At 51.0% G+C, this 20,039-nt stretch overlaps 1 protein-coding gene across 1 annotated transcript; it reads right to left on the reverse strand.

Annotated features, from left to right (window-relative positions):
- On the reverse strand, window positions 172-9,957 carry HDGF (hepatoma-derived growth factor). The gene is made up of 6 exons (XM_018046307.1): window positions 9,591-9,957; window positions 3,391-3,467; window positions 3,116-3,254; window positions 2,240-2,425; window positions 1,741-1,964; window positions 172-1,543 (listed from the first exon to the last, which is right to left on the reverse strand). The coding sequence occupies exons 1-6, from the start codon at window positions 9,675-9,677 to the stop codon at window positions 1,537-1,539; spliced, it is 720 nt and encodes a 239-aa protein (XP_017901796.1). The 5' UTR covers window positions 9,678-9,957; the 3' UTR covers window positions 172-1,536.

A 20,039-nucleotide genomic window follows, 5' to 3' on the forward strand; every position in this document is an offset into this window, starting at 1 on the left:
AGAGTGAAATTCTATGTGGAATTTTAGGTATTTCTAACAGACTGAGAATGGAGGAAGCTGGCACTCCTTACTTGAATCTGAGAAGTGAATTTGGAAATCATTTGTAGTCTCTTTCCCCACTCCCCTGCACCATCAGTTAACCAACACACCTCCGAAGAATCAGTCAAAATCCAATGTAGTAATCAATGGGTTTTATTTTCCTATAACTGAAATCATCTACGGTTTTCAGAGCTAAACTTCCAAAGCTACAGTCAGCAATTTTTCATCAGAGCCCAAGGGAGAGGGGCAAGGGTGATAGAGACAAGAAACTGAAGAGGCAAATAGACCACTAGAAAGAGGTTGGGAGAGGGCGATTATTTCCCTCTGGCCTCTCAGTGGGTTACAAATTGGATCTGGTGACAACACTGAGTGGACCAGGTCGGGGTATGTGGATGGGAAATGACATCAGCAGGAACACCAAAGCTCCAACTACAACAAGAAAAGTCATCAAGCCCCAAACAGAAGGGGAGCCTCCCAGTGCACCTCAGAAATGGGGGCAAGAGTGGGGGGCACACAAAGGGATGGGGGGGTTCTTTAAAATTTTTTTTTGTAATTTTCTTTTATTAAAAACATTTCCTAAAAAATGTGTCTTTTCCTTTATGTCTGGGTGACGTGTGTGACTGTAGGCTGGCCTTGAGCACTGTGAGAAGAGGGAAAAGGGTAGCTAAGGGTCTCCCCAGGGCATCCCATCTCTGGCCTGAGATCTAAAGGTGGATGGATACTCCTCAACACTCCCACCCAAGCTGGGTGAAGTCAGCCCTTCAGATCTCAGGTCCTTGACCCAAAGAACTTGGAAGACCCCAAATCTTTTGATGATAAACTATAACTCCCATGACACCTGGGATCTGCATAAGTGAGACAATTGGGCACTGTCGATCATCAAAGATTTATGGAAGGGAGCACCTCTCCCCCTCCCCACGCTGCCCCCACCCCAGCTGTCCCACTTTCCCTGAATCCAGGCAGCTGGGATAATAGGTGTGGGAGGAAGGGACAGGAGCTCAGGGAGATGTCATCCTCTTACCCATCCCCCCACCCCAGTTTGAAGATTGCCCCTCCCAGACCCCAGAAGCCTACCCTGCTATTCATTCTCCACCCCTTCCATTCATAGCCCGGATCCCAGCCAACCTAGACGTCTAGAATGCCTGGAAGGGGGCGAGGGGTGTCAGGAGATGCAAATAGCCGGTCCAGGCCCTAACAAGTACACTGGGAAACAACTCCAGGCAGGGAGGGACACAATGGCCTCATCTCATCCCACAGAGCAGAAGACACGGACCTGACTCAGGTCACAGGTGTGTGGGGACACGGAGGTGAGGGCCACGTGGCCTGCCCCGTCAGGGTCAATCTCCAGGGTCTGAGCTCAGAGGGGAGAGTGAGTGGGAAAAGGGGAGTGGGTTGGGGTAGGGAAGGGTTCCCAGTTTGGAGGCCATGGCCAGTTTCCCCAGTAGCACCCAGACAGCAGCCGGAACGGGGCGGGGGCTCCTCTTGAAACATTGGTGGCTACAGGCTGCGGGGGAGGGTTGGAGGGGAGAAGGGTTAATGGTGTGGCCTTGGCCTGGCCAGGCCCCAGCCAGCGCCATTCTTCTGGGAGAGCCCCCCTTGCCCCCCCGATTGCTGCAGGCCCTCCTCCTCCTCCTCCTCCTCCTCTCAGCAGAGGGCTGGGCCCTCCCAGCTCAACTGCCAAGGGGCAGGGGGCTCACTCACCTCTCGTGATCTCTCAGGCCCGGGGCCTCGGCATCTTCCTTGGCAGCCTCTTCCTCTTCTTCCTCCTCTTCTTCCTCCTGAGGAGGCCCCCGGCCAGAGCCGGGCTCAGACGGGGTACTGTTCTTCTCCGCCTCCACTGGAAGGGGCCTCTCACCCTCCAAGGTGGCCCCCTCCTTCTCCTCCCCTTCAGGGTCTTCTGCTTCCTTGGGGCGTTTGGGGGAGTCCTGTGCCGGTTGGGCAGAGATGAGGCATGGCTGAGGCAGGACGGGGAGAACGCCCGCCTCCCCCTCCTTTCCCCAGAGGCTCCTTCCCAGGCAGCCCAGCGCTCTTCCAGCCCTCTGCCAGCTCAACTGTCTCCTGTGGCCCATCTTCTCAGGAGGGACCACCCCCCAGGACTAGTGGCTGAGCCTCTCAGACCAGACACTCCCTGAAAAAGTAGTAACTTCTCTCCTCAAGACTAGGGGCCTTGCTTCTGGGAGCCCAGGCAGAGGACGGTTACCTCCAGCAGGTCCCCCGCTCTCCTCTTCAGCGCTCCCTTCTCATTCTTTTCCTTGGCTGGCTCGTCAATGACTAGCTTCCCTTCCTCATCACTGCTTCCCTCGGCATTCCCCTTCTTGTCGCCATCACCCTCGGTGGCTTCGGGCTCGGGTTCGGGCTCTTCCACACTGCTCTTTTTCTGGGAGGACTGCGGTGGAGACAGCGGAGGCTGAGTGGCACCAGCGGCTGCCGCGCAGGGCCCCCTCCCCAGACCCCTCCCTCGGCCACTCACTCCTTCCTTCGCCCACCTCTCCCCCGCCCCCACCCAGGTGCCCAGTCTCACAAGTGATTTGAGACCCACCTCTGTCGGATTAGCCCCGGGGTAAACCCACTGGCCGGGCAGGCAGGGCTCTGTGCAGGAGGGGGGAGGGCTGGAGCAGGAGGCAAAACCTCGGGTCAACTTCTCCCAAAGGGAGCTGGGACCCTTTCCCCGCCAACCCCCGCCCCCCACCCTCCCGCCTCATCCTGCCCGGCTCACGAGCACCTCCTCCTGGAAGCCTTTGTGGAAAGAGTTGAGGCCACATCTTCTATTCACTCTGGGCCCACCAAAGACCTGCCCCCACTTACCGCCTCGGTCCTGTTCTTGCCCCTCCCAGGTGCTGTCTAACAAGTGGCCCCTCACCACAGCTACACTGCTCACCCAGAGCACCATGCCCTCTTGCAGGAAGCCCCCCACCCCTCACCCCATGAGCTCCTACTCTGAAAGCCCTGGAGTTGGTTTCTGAGCCCCACCCTGTTCATGAAGACTAAGCATCACACGTGGGCCCTGTGTGATCACACCTATGGCCACACCTGCTTTCCAAAGGTGGGGGGTCTCTGGGGGCAGCTGGCAGCTCACCTGGTAGCCAGAAGCCTTGACGGTGGGGTTGTTCTCGATCTCCCACAGCCCCTCGCTGAACCCTTTCCTCTTGTTGGGCTTGCCAAACTTCTCCTTGGACTCCTCGTAAGGGAAGAGGTCTTTGGGGCCCAGGAATGCCCTGGTGAGAGATGGGAGACTGTGCTCTCAAGCCCCTCACTGCATCTGAGCTGCGCAGCCCCACAGGCAAGGGGTGCTGGCACCACCGCTCTTCCCCCACAGCCGGCCCTCCCTCCCACTTCTGCCCCCTCACTCACGTCTCGTGGGTCCCGAAAAAAAAGACTTGGTATTTGTTGGCTGTTGATTTCACGGCAGCCTCCGGCATCTCGTCAATCTGAGAGCAAAATTAGGAAAGGGAGCATGAGCTGGAGTCCTAAGGTCATGAACTGGAGGCCAGATGATAGGTGCTGCAGGGGCTGACCTCTAAGGCACATACCTGGAAAATCAGACTGGAGGGACCCAGGAGTTTTTCTAAACCATTTTTAGCAGTGGGACTTTGTTCAAAGGAAGTCAGACACAAAAGCCCAGCAGAAATCCTCCCTCTCCTTCACAAACCAAACAGCATCCCTAAACAGATCCCATCCACAAGGCTCCATGTCTCCGCCATCACCCTGGCCGGTCCACCCACTGTCCCGCCTCTTGCCTGGACTGAAACCAGCCTCCATTCTTGTCTCACTACAACCCATTCTCCATGCTGCCACCAGGGGGAGCCTTTCCAAGTGCAGGTCTGAGCATTCTTTCTCCTTGCTAGTGGCTTTTCAGGAGTCTAGGGACCACCCATTCGCCACTATCCATAATGTCAAGGTCTGAATTCCAGCGCTGCCACTAGCATTTGTATGACCTTGGGCAACTTACAGAACCTCAGTTTTCTCATCTGTAAAATGGAGAATGTCACAGTCCAAGGGTTGTAAGGCTTAAACGATCATAACGTGGTCCATCCCACATATATGCTCGCTATCATCTTCCCCCAGTACACTGTCCTGCTCTCTGCTCCAGCCACACTGATCTCAGTCTTCTATACTCACTAACTCCTGATCAGCCTTCCGACCTCAGGCCCATCATCACTTCCTCCAGAAAGCTTCCCCATCTCTCCCAATCTGATCGGCTTCCCAGATAAAACTCTCAGCACATCTCCTTCACAGTGCTTTTTACAATTCCAGTATTAATATCTATGTTGACTATACCGTCCCCAAGATCAGAGAAGTCTGTTTATATGTCCAGCACAGTGCCTAGCACACAGTGGGTACACAATAAGAGTCACTGGATGACTATGCAACAGACAAAAGCAGACTGCTCTCACTGAAAGTGAAGAGGCGAGGCCAAGAGGCTGCCTATTTAGTATTACCCAGCAGTAGCAGCTCCCCGAAAGAATTTTGGGAAACTCTTTTTGAAAGTCGTGTGATACAGACTCTCATCTTACAGACAAGGAAACTGCAGCTCAGAAAAGAAAAGTGATTTACCCCAAATGACAGGACAAGTTAGGGAGGGCCAGATTTCAGAAACAGCTCCTGACTTGATCCTCTGCCTCAAATGTCCCTCGGGGGTGAGGGATGCTGTGATGGAGAAGGTGCAGAGGTCTGAGGCCAGGGAAATAGTGAGATGTAGTGGCCTACACAGCTTCTCCCAGATCAGGCCCCAGAAGCCCAGGCCAAGCTGAATTAGGGGAGGAGAACTACAACTCCCAGCAACACTTGCAGCGGCCCCCAGCGGCCTGGCTTCCCGCCGGACAGAGGCCAGGTGGCCATGTTGACTGGGGCCCCAGGCGCAGATAGGAAAGAGACAGGCCAAAGCAGTGATTAAACACACAGAGAGTAGAACAGTGTGTCTGACTAGGGACCTGGGGAGACAGGGAGGCTGGGTGGATGGAAATAAGCTGACATACACCCAGGAGAGGGGGTGGAACCTGGGTAAGAATCTGAGGGGCATCTTGCTCCAGATATGGAGTCTTTAGGCTCCTGAGCACCTCCCCCCTTGCCCTGTGGCCTCTGGGGACAGAGGTCCAGCCCCTCCCCCCCAGGAAGGCCCAGCACAAACTGCGCCCTCCTCACCACCCAGAGACACTGGGTGTGAGAGCAGGGGGTGGAAAGGCATGCTGTCCCCCCACCCCAGCTCAATCCCCATCGCCATGACAACCCAACCCCGCCCCCAGGGCCACTCAGCAACCAGGAATGTGACTGCTCCTCCCCCCCCCCCACCAAGGCCCTCTCTCCAGATTGGGGAGGAGGGGACACTAACTCACACCCCACCCCCAGGCCTGGAGTCTGGCACCTGGGTCCCAGGCTGTGCCTGAAACCCCAGCCAGGGCTGAGGGCCGGGGCCCTGCTCAGGAAGCCAGAGCTGGGGTGCGGGCAGAGGAGGAGCAGCCTCCACTAGGACACCTGGGTCCTGTTGCCAGCTAGTTCCCCACCCTCCTCTCAGAGGGGGGAACAAAAAATAAAATGAGAAGCTCCAGGGCTCAGAAATCCCAGGAGACAGGCATAAGACAATAATAGCAGAAGGCCTTTCCTAGGCCTCTTCTCGGTGGATCTTTGTGCACCAGGAAAGAGAACTGGGGGTGGGGGGTGGGGGGTGGGGGGATATCTAAGGGTCCCAGTTAGGAACTCATATGGGCTCCATGTTTTCAGTGCCACACTTGAGCCAAGCAGTAACAGGCTTGTAGGAAATATGTGATGCAAGGGCAGAAACTGAGGCCCAGGAAACGGGGTAGGGTGAGCAAAGGGGTCAGAAACAGGAGACACGCACGAGGTTCTCTCAAGGAGCTGAGACCAGGCAAAGCGGCGCTCCGGCCTTCAGTCTCCTTCCCGTGGGAAACAAACTCAGAGAGAGAGGTGGCTGAACACTGTGAAGGGATCCAGGAGGCCACCAGCTGCCCAGCCTCAGGGGCGGGGGAGAAACAAAAGAATGGATGGGAATTAAAAATAGAACAAGACACACCAGATATACCCACCCTGCTGACTTCTAGCAAAATAAAGGCTGGGTCGAGAGCAAAGAGGGAGGCCAAGGACCTGGGCAGATGAGCATCTACCCCCAAAAGGGTAATGCCACCCCCACCCCATCTGACCTTGAGAGTAGGCACCTGTGGGGGAAGGGCCAGAAGAGCAAGTGCTCTTTTCACTTAATGGAATTCCTAACCCCTCACCCCTAAAAGGGGAGACATTCCTTCTCCAGTGGACTCTTCATCCTTCAAGCCACAAAGGAAATGTCTTATCTTGCATTTGGAAGTGAAAGGAGGTTCTTCATCAACGACATAGAGGATATGAGGTCTCAGGGGAGGCCTGTACCCCCAGTACAGACATGTGTCTCCCAGGCGGTGCCTTTATATCCAGACTGTGACTCAGAACAAGTGAGTCAAGGCTAAGTGGGTCAGGGTGCGGCCAGAGAAGTACTGGAGACCCCACTGCACCTCCTCCACTGGCCAACAGGGGAGGGGGCTCTGCTCCTTCCCAGCCATTTTAGGAATCCTGGCAAGTTACTTCCCCCTGGCTGGGGCTCTTCCACTCCCACGCCTGCCTACTGCCTTTGCCTGGCTCCTTCAGACAGGCCGGGGCACAGGAAGTCCCATCCTGCCAGAGCCCATGGACACCTTCTAAGGTCTTAAGTTCCCAGATGAGGAGTGGTGAGAGAAGATTAAACACCCCTCCCCAGCCTCATACCCAATCCAGGCCCAGGGGCGCCTGGCTCAGCATACAGGAAGGCAGCCCAGAAGGCTAAGCCCACACTGACTGCCAGCCAGGGTTCTGACCACCACACCCAGGGCCCAGGCCTGACCTGACCCAGGAACTGGAAAATCTGGGGCAGGAGACAGTTGGGGCCAGGAAAGTGTGGCAAGCTGGAGAGGCAGAAAAGGTGGTGCCTGGGTGTGGGGGAGGGGCAGAGGGAGGAAAGATGGGTGAGGCCCTCTGGCTGCGCAGGTTTTCTGGGACTGTGAAACAGGAAGTGGAGAAAGGAGGAAGGAACCGAAGGGGAAAAATCCCTGAGTCTTGCAGGTTAATTGTTAAGTGCTTGGAGATCCCCCGGGGAAGTTAGGCAGAGGGAAGAGGAAAGGAGAAGATTAAGATGGAGTCACACTGTCCTTCCAGGCAGGTCTTGCCTACCACGTGGTCCCTCTGGCTGGACTCTGAAAGCACTGGACTGTTCCAGTCTCACCCAGAGTCAGTCACCCTCCCCAGAAGTAGGGCCTAAGGAAGAAAAGCCCACAAAGTTGCCTTCACCAAGGCTGAGGGCTCTGGTTGCCTATTATATGGAACAGTTAGCAAGGCTCCTCTGAGTCCTCCTCCATCTCAGGAAGAGCCAGACCCTCTTCAGGCTCTGCCACTCTATAAACTGAGAGAGCATCCAAGGACGGTAAGGAGACCCCAATTTGTTTGCTCTTTTGGCATTCAAGCAGAATGTATTCGGAACATAACAACCTTGGGTGTACCACTCCCTCTAATTTTCATAATCAAGACCCAGAGTGCAGGCAAAGGGTGGGGTCCTATCTCTTTGGGATCCAGTCTGGTCCCCCTCCCCCAACTCTAACTTTATCTAAAGGGTCCAGCCCTCAAACAAGCAACAGACTGCCCCCCTGTCCTAGAGGCCTGGGATGAAGAAGAAATAAACAGTATTCCCAGCCCCAGGTGCTGCCCTTACTCCAAGGCCACCAGAAACCCGAAGGTCTTCTTCATATGAGCCAGAATACGTCCATATGGGGCCCTCCCCTCTCTGCAGCCCGAAGGGGTCCTCCGCAACCCACATTCCAGTGAGCCCCCTCCCCAGTCTCTCGGCTTTCTCCCACCCCCAGGAGGTAGGAGCAGTAAAGACCTGGATTCAGTTCTTGCCCTGCCCACCAGGACCTTGGCATCTGAACCAAGAAGCCAGATGGATCAAAGGTGCAGGGTAAAGTACACAAGTGTCCACACACCACCCACAGACATGAACACACACAGCTGACCATGGCTGCTTGCTCACACTGCCCCTCGCCGCCACCACCACCCAAGTCCCCTAGGAGGCCTTGAAAGTTGGGAGAGCCCTGCTTCACTCTAGACTTCACTCCCACTCCAGAGGCCAAACATCTAGAAGTTTCCAGGAACAAGGAGCTCAAGGCATATGGGATTAGGCACATTCCTGAGGAGAGGGTACAGAGTGAGGGTCTCCTGGATTTTCTCAGGTGGGCCCCAAAGTTGGTCTGCACACTCTGAACAGGACCCAGGCAGGGGGCCTGGACCAACTTTCCTCAGAGCAGGGTCTGGCCCAGATGAAGACACAGACTCACATGGAAAAGAACAACCCACAGCCAATAACGCAGTTCTGCACTTGGCCCCCTCGCCCAGAAGACTCCTTCCCTCTACTTCTCTCTGCCCTTGGATTTCACTCTAGATTCCAGGGCCAAACCCAAAGGCCCTACACCATCTTTGAAATAAGTTGCCAGGGGCACTGTCCCTTGTGACACCCCCAACCTCCTCCAACAACCTCTGGCAACCTCCCATACTGTTACTTCACCTGTCTCAGTTCTTAGGGGAAACACGACCAATGCTACAGGCTGGGCTTTTGGGCCCCACCCTCCCACCTGGCCAGGTGCTGGGTGGAGGTGGTGGTGGGGCGCCTCATATTGGCGGGCTCAATCAACCACATGGCAGACTGGACCGTTCTGGCGGGAGAGGCTTAAGAAATGGGGAGGAGAAGCAACTCGGGTTCCCTCCACCTCCACCCACAGGGAGGGCAGCCAGGACTGGACTTCTCAATCCCACAAGGGCCCTGCCACCCTCAGCCCCAAGTCTGAGTTGGCAGCACACGAAGGAGTATTTTTGTGGGGTTGAGGAGTGAAGGGTACTAGCGGGTGATTTCCAAACCAGACAGATTCCCTCTTCTTCCGTCCCCTCACAACGATTCCTCGACCCTCCCAGCTTCTGATCTCTTACGGATGCCCCAAACCAAAGTTTTGTAGAAGCGAACTCCGCCTCCATTTATCCCTTTCTGGGCTGAGTTCCTGCTTAACCGTCTCATCTAGGAAGAGGAGAGTTTGAACCAGGGGTAACAATCAGTGAAGAAACTGGGGGTCTCTAAGGGGGTCCCTGAGGGGGGTAGCGGTGGCGCTTGGGGGGGTGGGAGGAGTTACACGACTGGCCCGTGCCCGTGCAGCGCGCCTGAAACCGCTGGGAGTATGGGGGCTGGGGGCGGAACTGAGCACGCGGAGCCGGGGGCCGGAAAGTGACCGGCGCTCTCTGTTCCCCACGCCGCGCACACGCCACTACGCGCGGACGCCGTGTGGCCAGGTGTTCGCCGCCGCCGCCGCCGCCCCACCACCCCGCCTCCACCATTATATAACCGGCGGGTGGGTTTGGAGTCGCTTGGCTAAGACTCGGGGACTCAGACGCCCCCCGCCCCCACTCCCAACCCCTCCGCGCGGAGCGCTCGTGCCCTCCCGGGTGTTATGCAACCCAAGCCTGGTGGATAGGAGGCGGCGGGCCGCGCTGCTCACCCGGGCCGGCCAGTGTGGGTAGCCCTTCATCTTGGCGAACACCAGGTCCCCGCATTTGTACTCCTTCTGCCGGTTGGATCGCGACATGGCGGGGCTCCGGGCGCCCCGGGCTCCGCGCCGGGCCGGAAAGCGCGAGCCCAAGTTTGCGCGTGCGGCGGTAGCGGCGCCGCTCCGCTCCGGCCCTCGCGCGGCCCCCGCCTCGATGGTGGCCCCCGGCCCGGGCTCCGGCGCGGCCACGGCGACTCCGCCCGCGCGCCGCACGGACGGGGCGGGCGCGGATCTGGGGCAAAGCTCCGGTACGATGGGTGCGCGCTTGTGCAGTTGTTTGTGTTTGAAATTCAATTGCTCCCTCCGCTGCGCGAGGCCTCTTCCTCCACCCCCCGCCCGGTCCCCACTCCTCCCTCCTCCTTTTCCCACTCCTCCTCCTCCCCCCTCCGCGCTCCCTCCCGCGGCGGTTTGATGCGTGCAGCTTATTGACGCCCTGTGCCTGCCACTGCCCGCCGCCCAACCTAGAGCCGCCTGGCGGCGCGCGGCGACACAGGCGTGAGGAGCCGATCGCCGAGCGAGCCGAGTAGGCTTTGTGTGCCCGCTGTCGGTGGGTGCCGGCCCGCCCGCGCGCCCGGGAGGAGCTGGCGCCCGGCTGGACGGAGCGGCCTGGCGCCCCTCCCCCGGGCCCACGGGGCGCTCCCAACCGCGGCTTCAGCGCAGCCAAGTGTCGAAGTTTAGGCGTCGTGCCTCTTTGCCCTCGGCTCCATCCCTATCGGTGAATGTTAGCTCCGTACCCGGTGCGTGGCTGCGTGCTGGGCTCTGGGGCGAGGGCTAGGTACGGCGCCACTGAGCACACAGAGGTTCGGCCTGGGCCTCGACGTGCTTAGAGTCAGCCGGGTGTTCCCTGAAATGTCGAGCATTACGCCCTACCACGGCCTTTGTGAGATTTGTTAGCAAGGAGATTTCGGAGTGCTTGTGGCACAAAGTGGCCACGTTCCGTGTGCATTAGATAGAACTCTCTTCTCTCTGTACTTTCTGGCAAAAGAGATCTGGGCTTCACCACCAGCTAAACCTGCAAAGATGAGCTCCATTCTAGTGGGAATAGACAGTAGAATGCCAATAAATCCCAATCCCATTTCGATGGAGCGTGAAGTCACTACCTCTCTTGGGGAGGCGCAGGTGGAGGTGAGAGTCTGGGAGAATTTGCGAAGGTTTTACAAAGGTGTAGACTTTGAGTTGGGCCTTAAAGGACAAGAGTGTGATTTTGCTGGATTCCAGAGACCACATTTCAGCTTTAAGTTATATATTAAGAAATGATAGAGCCAAAACTTGGATTCGGGTTTTACCATTAAACCAAACAAAACTTTGCCATAATTATATCTTTATTTTGCTGTTACTGTATTGGTCTTGGATTTGCCGAAATTCCAGACACCTGTGGAAACTTAGAAATAAGATATTTGGATCTTAAAGTATTGTCTAGTTTCTTAAAATTTTGCAACAAAATATTCTAGGTTTGAAGAGAGAAAATATGTGTGTTTCTTCCCACAATTTCCTGATCCTACTTCAAAGCATATGCAGAGTCTCCCTGATAAAGAACTGCAAGATGAAGCCAATAGGCCCAGGTCCAGGGCCACATCCTTTCATGCTGTTCACTAGCAGTGAGAATTGTGCTACCCTCTGAACATCTCCCTGAGCCTCAGTTTGCTCAGCTTGAGATGGGATCACTCCTGCCAACATCACAGACATGGAATGGCTGCTTATCGCTAGCCAAGGCCTGAGCTTGTTTCCTATGGTCCTTCATATCAGTTGGTTGTCCTTATGTCCATGGCAATGCATTTCACAAGTTTTGCCTTTAAAAAGTATGGCCTCAGCATAATCCAACCTTGTGATAGGAGTCCCTCTGGCCCTGTCCACAGGCATTCCAGGGCTTGGGCTGCTGGCACAGCAGGACACACTGTAAGGTCCTCATGCATGCCCTCAGCCACAGACTTGCCGATTTGTTTCAATAGCAAATCCAAACTTGTTGCAACAGAGCAGCTAGGTCCCAGTTAGTGTTTACTCTACCATGCATTCCAGTTTGAAATGCAGTCAGTGTGATAGTCCAGATTCTGTCAGTCTAATACCTTTCTTTGTTGTTCTTATTGTTATTAGGAGAGAATCTTGTCACAAGTTCTTAGAGATATTTCAGTAAATCCAGTGTCACAGTTGGTTCCCTTTTAGTGTCCAGGCCAGTATTATAAATATGCTGCTTCAGTGCAACCAATGTGTTTTTAAACTATTTTCCAATTTAGCACACCCCAATTTAGTTCAAGCCAGACTCCTATCCATTTTTCCACTTTATTGCGTGGAGATGGCAATAAGGCTTCTTAAATTCTTATTTTGCAGCAAATCTCTTGGGCCTGTTATTCAGCCCACCATGCAGATGCTGGTTGAAATAAAACAACCAGAGTTCCCTTTGTTGCAGTAATCTCCCAGGCCTTGGTTGCAATTTAATATCCAAGTTCTCCTTACAATAACATCATCAACCAATTCACAGCTGCCTCTAACAACCAAGCCAAGAGCTGAAGAGGGTCAGTTACAGGGGCGGGTGTAAGCCTGCATCCCCTGGGATTCCGGTCTAACTTAGTGCTTTGCAGAATTCAATGTGCAAATGAATCACCTGGGGAGCCTCTTAAAAAGCAGATTCTAACTCAGTAGGTTTGGGGTCGCCTGCATTTCTGTTTCATCATCCCAGGTCCTGCTGCTGATTTAAACCTCCGTTTGATTAGTAAGGTCCAAAACACAGGGTCACGGCCCCCAGATGGCTAGCTCAGCTTGGAGCTAGTTCACAGATGTCTCTGTGAAATGGTTCCTTTGACGCTGGTGTTGGTTCTACATTTGTGTGGGAGGAAGGTCAAGAAAGAAGTCAGTGGACTTGGGGCCCTAGGGCAGAGAAGACTTGTGGGTGCTGATCTGGCTCTAGAGTTCTGAAGTGAGTCTGGAGGGGCAAGGTCAGGGAGAGATGGTGAGGGACTTATTTCTGACCATGTCAGACAGAAGGAGGAACTGGCACCGCAGTAGGGTTGTGAAGCTTAGAATACTAGAGGAAGGTAATGTGGTCTAGGGGAAACTGTGTTTGCATGTCAAGGGACCTGGGTTTGAGATTTGCTTTTAACAATTGACTTAACTAGAATTTCTAAAGACAATGTTCTTCTACTCCAAAAATACTAATACAAACAGCTACCCTTATGGGGTGGTTGTGAAAAGAAACGGAGATCATCTGAGCGAAAACCTTACCTGTTCATTAGGTTCAAAGGAAATGTCAGTTTCCTTCCCTTTAACTCCTAAGAGAGAGTCGAGGGATTTGGCTTCTGTCCCAGCCCTCAACACCGTGTGACCTGCTCCCATTACCTCTTCTTGGCCCTGGTTACCCCTTCTGGAAAATGGAGGCGAGGATGATAAATAGTTTAGACCAATAGTTTTCAAAACTGCCTCCGTTGCCCCTTCTCACTGGTGCCACCCAAAGTAAAAAAAAAAAAAAAAAAAACCAACCCATGCTTTTATGCATTTTACAATGAGTCAGAGTGGTTAAGAGTCTGAGATAACAAAGTCTAAGTACCTGCTTCACCATTGTGACACACTATGTCTCTTTAGGAAAACTACTTAACTGCCCCCAGTCTCAGCTTGCATTTTTGTAAAATGGTCTGTAAAAAGGAGTTGTGGTGAAAAAAAAAAAGGAGTTGTGGTGTAGAGTGAATGAATTGAATGTATTTTAAAGTGCTTTGAATAGAGCCCAGGAACATGGTAAGTGCTTGATAAAATCACCTATCACTGTATTTATATTAGATTTTGAATAATATTTAGTTCAAGAAAATGGGTTCCTTTGCAGTGAGCTTCTAGGTACCAGCCTTATGCACTGGTAAAACTGGCACTACTACAATGAGTGTACGTGTTCACACGGGCTTGGAAACCCGTTTACCTGGATTTGAGTCCCACTCCACCATTCACTTACTGCGTGACCTGCCACAAGTTACTCAACCCTTCTGTGCCTCAGTTTTCACATCTGTAAAGGGGGATGTTGATAAATCAATTAATACGTTGATATTCATAAGTGCTTAGGACAGGCTTAGGACAGAGATCTTAGTTCCCCTACCAGGGATTGAAGCCCTGCCCTCAACAGTGACAGTGCAGAGTCCTAACTGCTGAACCACCAGGGAATTCCCAGGTATTTAGTTCAGTCGCTCAATCTTGTCCAACTCTTTGCAGCCCCATGGACTGCAGCATGCCAGGCCTCCCTGTCCATCACCAAATCCCAGAGTTGACTCAAACTCATGTCCATTGAGTCAGTGATGCCATCCAGCCATCTCATCCTCTGTCGTCCCCTTCTCCTGCCTTTAATCTTTCCCAGGGTCAGGGTCTTTTCCAGTGAGTCAGTTCTTCCCATCAGGTGGCCAAAGTATTGGAGTTTCAGCTTCAGCATCAGTCCTTCCAATGAATATTCAGGTATCCCAGACATTAGCTGTTAATATATTTATATTAGCTATTTTAAAAAAATGCTTATGTTGTATAACTCTTCCATACATATAATATCTTGAATAATAAAAATATTTTTTTAAGGGTTGTTTTTTGTTGTTTATTTTTATTTTTTTGGCCATCATGCAGTTTGCAGGATCTCAGTGCCCCAACCAGGGATTGAATCTGGGCCACGGCAGTGAAAGCCCAGATCCTAACCACTAGACCTCCAGGGAACGCCTGGATTCTGTTTTTTTGAAAGTGAAAATCATCGGATTCATTCTCTAAAGCTATTCTTCTAACATATCTATTTAAACTTTGATTAAAATTAAATGTTCCCTTCCTCAGTCATATGAGGCCCTCTTTAAGTGTTCAGTGGCCTCATATGGCTATTGCTGGCTGTACCGGACAACACAAATATAGAACATTTTCATTATCACAGCAGTCCAAGGACAGCGCTGTTCCAAGGCCATGGCTTCCCACTTGAGCTGTACATTAGCGTCACTTGAAGAATTAAAAAAATACTAATCCCTGGGCCCAACTCCTCAGAGTTTAAATTTAATTGGTTGACAGTGGAAGCTATTAAAGGGTTTAGGTAGGAGAGAAGCATGAGCAGAGGTGAACTTCCAGAAGCTTCATCTGAAGGCAGCATGGATGTGGAGGGGCTTAGACTTGCCAGGTCACAGAAAGGTACTGCAGTGGTCTCTGCTGAGGGGCGTACGACCCCACATGTGGAAGGGGCTCGGGAGCTGCATTCCTGGGTTCTCTTCTCTGCTCTTCCAAGAATTATGGTGGCAGTAGCTCCTTAGCCCTCAGGGGAGAGAACTTCAGCCTTCATAGAACAGGAAGGAGGGACTTTCTGGCAATCCACGGCTTAAAAGTCCACGCTTCCACTGCAGGGAAGCAATCCCTGGTTGGGGAATTAAGATTCTGCATTCCGAGAGGCATGAGTCAAACAAACAAAATAACCCAGGAGGGAGTTGGAACACCTCAAGATCCCCATGAGTTGTAGATGCCATTTTAAAAAATCAGCTTAATTAAAAAAAAACAAAACGTGAAGCCAAAAAATAAGATAAAAAATTAAAATTCAGCTTATTTTTGTATATGGAATTAATATGTGCATATGATACAAAATTTAGAAATTCAAGAAGATAATTTAGTGAAAAGTCATCTCATGTTACCCCTCCCCATGCCCTGCCACCCCAATTTTCTTCTTAGAGTCAAAAAATTACCAATTTCATATGTCTTCTTCTAGTAGTATTCTCTCTATATAAATTTCAAGCAAATATAGAGCTGTTTCCTTTAAGCAAATTGTAGCATCCCATACACACTGTTCCACACTTTACTACCTTTTACTTAACATATATCTTAACTCCTTCCATTTCAGTCCACAAAGATTTGCCAGTCCACATTCATTTTTATGACTGCATAATAGTTCGTGACATTTCTGTGTCAGAAATGATGTATTTAGCCCCTGTTGATGGGCGTTTAGGTTTTTCCCTTTTTTTTTGATAATAGCAACAAGTACTGTAGAGAATAATACTGTACCATTTCATCTCAGCAGTGAGGATCCTCACCATTTCCCTTTCCAATTTGCAAGATGAAAAAGGTCATTTGGTGGTGGCGCTAGTGGTAACGAACCCACCTGCCAACGCAGAAGACTGAGAGAAACTGGTTCGATCCCTGGGTCGGGAAGATCCCCTGAGGAGGGCATGGCAACCCACTCCAGTATTCTTGCCTGGAGAATCCCATGGACAAAGGAGCCTGGTGGGCTACAGTCCATGCGGTCGCATGGAGTCAGACACAACTGAAGCAACTTAGCACACACACACAAAGGTCATTCAGTGACATTATTTGCAGGAGTTTGGTAACAGATAGTGCTGGAAGTAACCTTGCTACTTATAGACAGAGGCATCTAAGGTTGAATGAGGAGCCCCCACTGTGTTCGGCCACAACCCCCGGGTCTGTCTGCTTTTCCCTTGGTCCCTGAGACTTAAAGGGAACCAGAGTCAGGCTGACAGAATAACTGGCTCTGATCACGTCTGACTGCTCTCTTCAGCCCCTTCCCATCAAGGGCATTGCGCTGAGACAGTGGGGAGGCCTGGGGAGGAGAAGAGCCTGGGAAGTGCATGGGTGAGGAAGGGCCAAGTGCCCTTTTCTGGAATGATAAGACTGAGCCCCAGGATTCTCTGCCCCTCCCCCTTGGGGGAGAGAGAGTAACAGTTTTGGCCCTGCTGGAGGAGGCTGATTATGGCTTCTGTGGGCACAGATGGCAATGGAGGTAGTGAAAGGCCTTTTCTGCCGCCACATTGCCATGGGCCTGAAGCCTCTTTCATTCATTCCCACATATACCCCTAGGGCATTTTCAGGTGCCGTGCCAGGCCCTGGGGGAGTGTTGGGGGGAAGGGGTAGGTCTGAAGATGAACAGGTAGCTGGGAGTGAGTAGTCTGGTCTCTAACTTTCCTCCTGGAATCTCCCTTTCTGAGCATCCTAGGGATTTCCTTCACCCCTCTCCTGTATTTTCTAAGCTCTAGGTTTAGAAACCCTTTCATGGTTAAACATCACCACCCCCCACCTTTTTCTTTGATGGAGCACATCCTCTGGTAGCTTCCTGAATAAAAATACTTGGAATGGAAAATTGGAGAACTTACATGTTTGAGTATGTCTTTATTCTACCCTCTTACTTGATTGATAGTTTGGCTTGGTGTTGAATTCTAGATTGGAATCTTTCCTTCAGATTTTCTTTTACGTTTTTTTCTTAAAAAAATTTTTTTTTTTTGGCTGTGCTGGATCTTTGGTGCAAAGTGTGGGCTTTCTCTAGTTGCAATCGAGCAGCATGTGGGATCTTAGTTCCCCAACCAGGGCTCAAACCCTCATCCCCTGAATTGGAAGATGGATTCTTACCCACTGGACCACCAAAGAAGTCCCTCTTTTGGATTTCTGAAGCTCTTGTTCCATTTTCACCTAGGTTACATTCTGTCCTGATCCATTTTAAGAGATCTGTTTTTTCTCTCTGGGAACTTTCAAGATCTTCTCTTTGTCTTCAGTGTTCTGAAGTTTCATACTGGTGCCACTATGCTGGTGCCATTTGTAACCACTATGCTGAGCAGTGGGTGGGCCCCTCCAATCAGAAAAAAAAAAAAAAAAAAAAGCTTGTCCTTCACTTCTGGGAGGTTTTTTGTAATTATTCCTATGATATTTCCTTCCCTCTTTTTTTTGAGGTAGGGGAACTCTTATTGTTCAGATATTACACCTTCTGGGTGGTTCTCTGATTTTCTGAACTTTTCCAACTCTTCTAGTGAGAATTTTATCTGTGCTCTTGTATTTTTATTTCTCAAGAATTCTATTGTATTTTCTGCTTGTTACTTTTTTATGGCATCCTGTTCTTGTTTCATGTATACAATATTTTCTCTTATCTGAGAAAGAGGATAGATTTTGTAAGTTTTCTTCTCCCTGCAGTTTCTCCATTTTCACTTGTTTTGTCTCTATCATTCGTGTTAGAGTGCCTACTCATGTTTGAGTGAGGGACTTAAAAAACAGTGAGCGACTAAAAAGGCATCTTGGACCTATGGGCATGTGGTTGGAGCTTCTCATTTGAGAACTCGGTGTGGGGGTTTTCTGGATGGGAAATTTGTAGGGGGAATCTCTGATATGGGATTCCATAGATCTTTCCTCTTGGGCTGAACACATTTCCTGTGGAGATTTCCCCCAGTATCTAGCCTTTAGGGTAAAGGCTTCTGGCCAACCTTCTGGGAAAAACAGATCTGGGGTCTCAGCGCTCTGTGTGCACACTGCTTTAATTTCTTTGATGTCTATAAAATACCCATGCCCTTGACTGTGCCTGGTTTTCTTCATAGCAGAAACCCTCTCTGTTTCACTCCTCTGGGAAACAAACAAAAACCCCCAAAACCTTCCTTTATTTTGTCTGGGTTTGGAGAGAGGCAGTCTTCCATTAGTATGAAGTGGGGGAGGGGATTCAGGGATCTAATGTTTGCTAACCAGGTTTTAACCAGCTCTCACTTTTGTTCCCTTCCCTTCTGGAGGTACTTGATGCCATACTCCTGAGCCTTCTGAGGTTTCTGCAGATAGTTCAGACTGAGTCCCACCATTCCCCAGGGCCAGCTTGCTTCTCAGCTCTCTTGAATGTGTCAAATCAGTACCATTGATGCTTTCCGGCTTCCAAAATGTCACTGTGCTCTCCTCTTCTCATGTCCCCATCTTTGTGGGTTCAAATCTTTTCAAAATGATCTTTCAGTTCAGTTCAGTTCAGTTGAGTTCAGTTGCTCAGTCATGTCCCACTCTTTGCGACCCCATTGACTGCAGCATGCCAGGCTTCCCTGTCCATCACCACCTCCCAGAGCTTGCTCAAACTCATGCCCATTGAGTCGATGATGCCTTAGAAAAATTCCTTTAATTGAAGTTTTAGTAGAATTTCAGGAGGGAACCAAATGAGGTATGTCTATTCAATTTACTGTCTTAATGGAAGACTTTATTAATGTTATTACTACTTTTGAATAGGTAATACATGCACAAGTTACAAATTTCGAAAGGTGTAAAGGAGTTAGCAGTGAGAAATAAATCTCCTTCCCATCCTCGTCCTCAAATTTCTTTAACCAATTTCTTGCATGAAAATAGCCCTTTGAGGACAGGGTATCTACCTATTAAGGGAAATCATTAATGTTTACAGTAAGAGGACCCTGCTTAGAAAATATTTGTTAAAAAAAAAAGATCTCTGCCCTTTTGTGGTGTCTCTTCACTGCAGGGTAGCAGATGTGGTGACCAGGAATAAGGATAATCATTTCCCTTTGAAAGTTTCCCATTCTCTTTCCTGTCATACTCTCTCCATTTTTCAGAGGAGGAAAATGAAACTCACAGAAGTGACTGTCCAAATTCACCAGAAAGTAGGTTGGGGAGCCTAGATTGGAAAAGCTGGTATTAGAAGGCAGCAGTGTGCAAAGCATTCCAGGTGCAAGGTAACACTGGAGAGTTTAGTTTCTCAGTGTGGTCCTTAGTACACCTGCTTTGCAATCAACAGAGGAGTTGCTTAAAAATCCAGACTTATGGGTCCCACTTCTGGGCCCCACCCACTGAAGAGGAATCTCTTAGGCTGGAATTCAGAAATTTGCATTTTTAAAAGTTTTTCAGTGATCTTGGGCACATTAAAGTTTCAGAATTGGTGGGCAGAAAAATGCTCTGGGCATCCAGAGCAGGGAGCAGACAGATTTAAGCAACAGATGGAGAAAGCAGCATATGAGTTTGTTGGTGAAGGCAGGGTGAGCTTTAGACACATGGAGAAGGTGGGGAGGAGGGGACCATAGCAGGCTTGTCTAATACAGAAGTCACGCTTAGACTTCCACTGTCCCTCTTTGCGTTGCCATCATCATCACCCACGTTGGTCATCCTTTCCATCTTCCTCTTTAGCTTCCTCCCTAAATCTTAACAGTCTCTCAGGGCTGAGCTCAGTAAAGCCTTCTGCTCTGGGAATAGGGAGATGGAGCCCACACAGAGGTGGTTTAGAATATAAAGGACACACACATAGTTGATGAATGGAGGGCACCCAGTCACAGTCAGCAGGAAGGGGCAAAGATGAATATATAAGAAAAGGACACGAAATTACGGTGGACACAGGACAGCTGCAGAATCACAAGCAGAAACATGAAAGGTGGAAAAGGATACACATAAACATGGGTGGATATAAAAGGCACTCACAGAGACCAATGGACAAGTCATACAACAAGGCACAAGGAACACCAAGCACAGAGACAGATACAAAGGACATATGCAGATAGATAGCTGGGGGGACAGGCAGATAGGGGTGAACTTAAGGGATGCCGCAAATCTGTGAAGGGGACTGAGATGTAGCTGGCCCCCCATCCCCCCTAGGCTGAGTTGAAGGGATTAACCTGAAGTACCAAGCTCTGCCTTCCAGGGCTCTTGCCCATCTTTCTGTTTCACTGCCGAGTGAGGTCA

Source organism: Capra hircus, chromosome 3, assembly GCF_001704415.2.
Source record: "Capra hircus breed San Clemente chromosome 3, ASM170441v1, whole genome shotgun sequence".
In the NCBI taxonomy this organism is placed as follows: domain Eukaryota; kingdom Metazoa; phylum Chordata; class Mammalia; order Artiodactyla; family Bovidae; genus Capra; species Capra hircus.

What these genes read in the sequence shown, in the direction of transcription:
- HDGF (XM_018046307.1), bottom strand. Translation starts at nt 9,677, where the DNA reads ATGTCGCGATCCAACCGGCAGAAGGAGTACAAATGCGGGGACCTGGTG. An exon ending in TCAAGGCTTCTGGCTACCAG is followed by an intron (nt 2,426 to 3,115) that starts GTGAGCTGCCAG and finishes TCTCCACCGCAG; the next exon opens with TCCTCCCAGAAAAAGAGCAG. An exon ending in GAGCGGGGGACCTGCTGGAG is followed by an intron (nt 1,965 to 2,239) that starts GTAACCGTCCTC and finishes CAACCGGCACAG; the next exon opens with GACTCCCCCAAACGCCCCAA.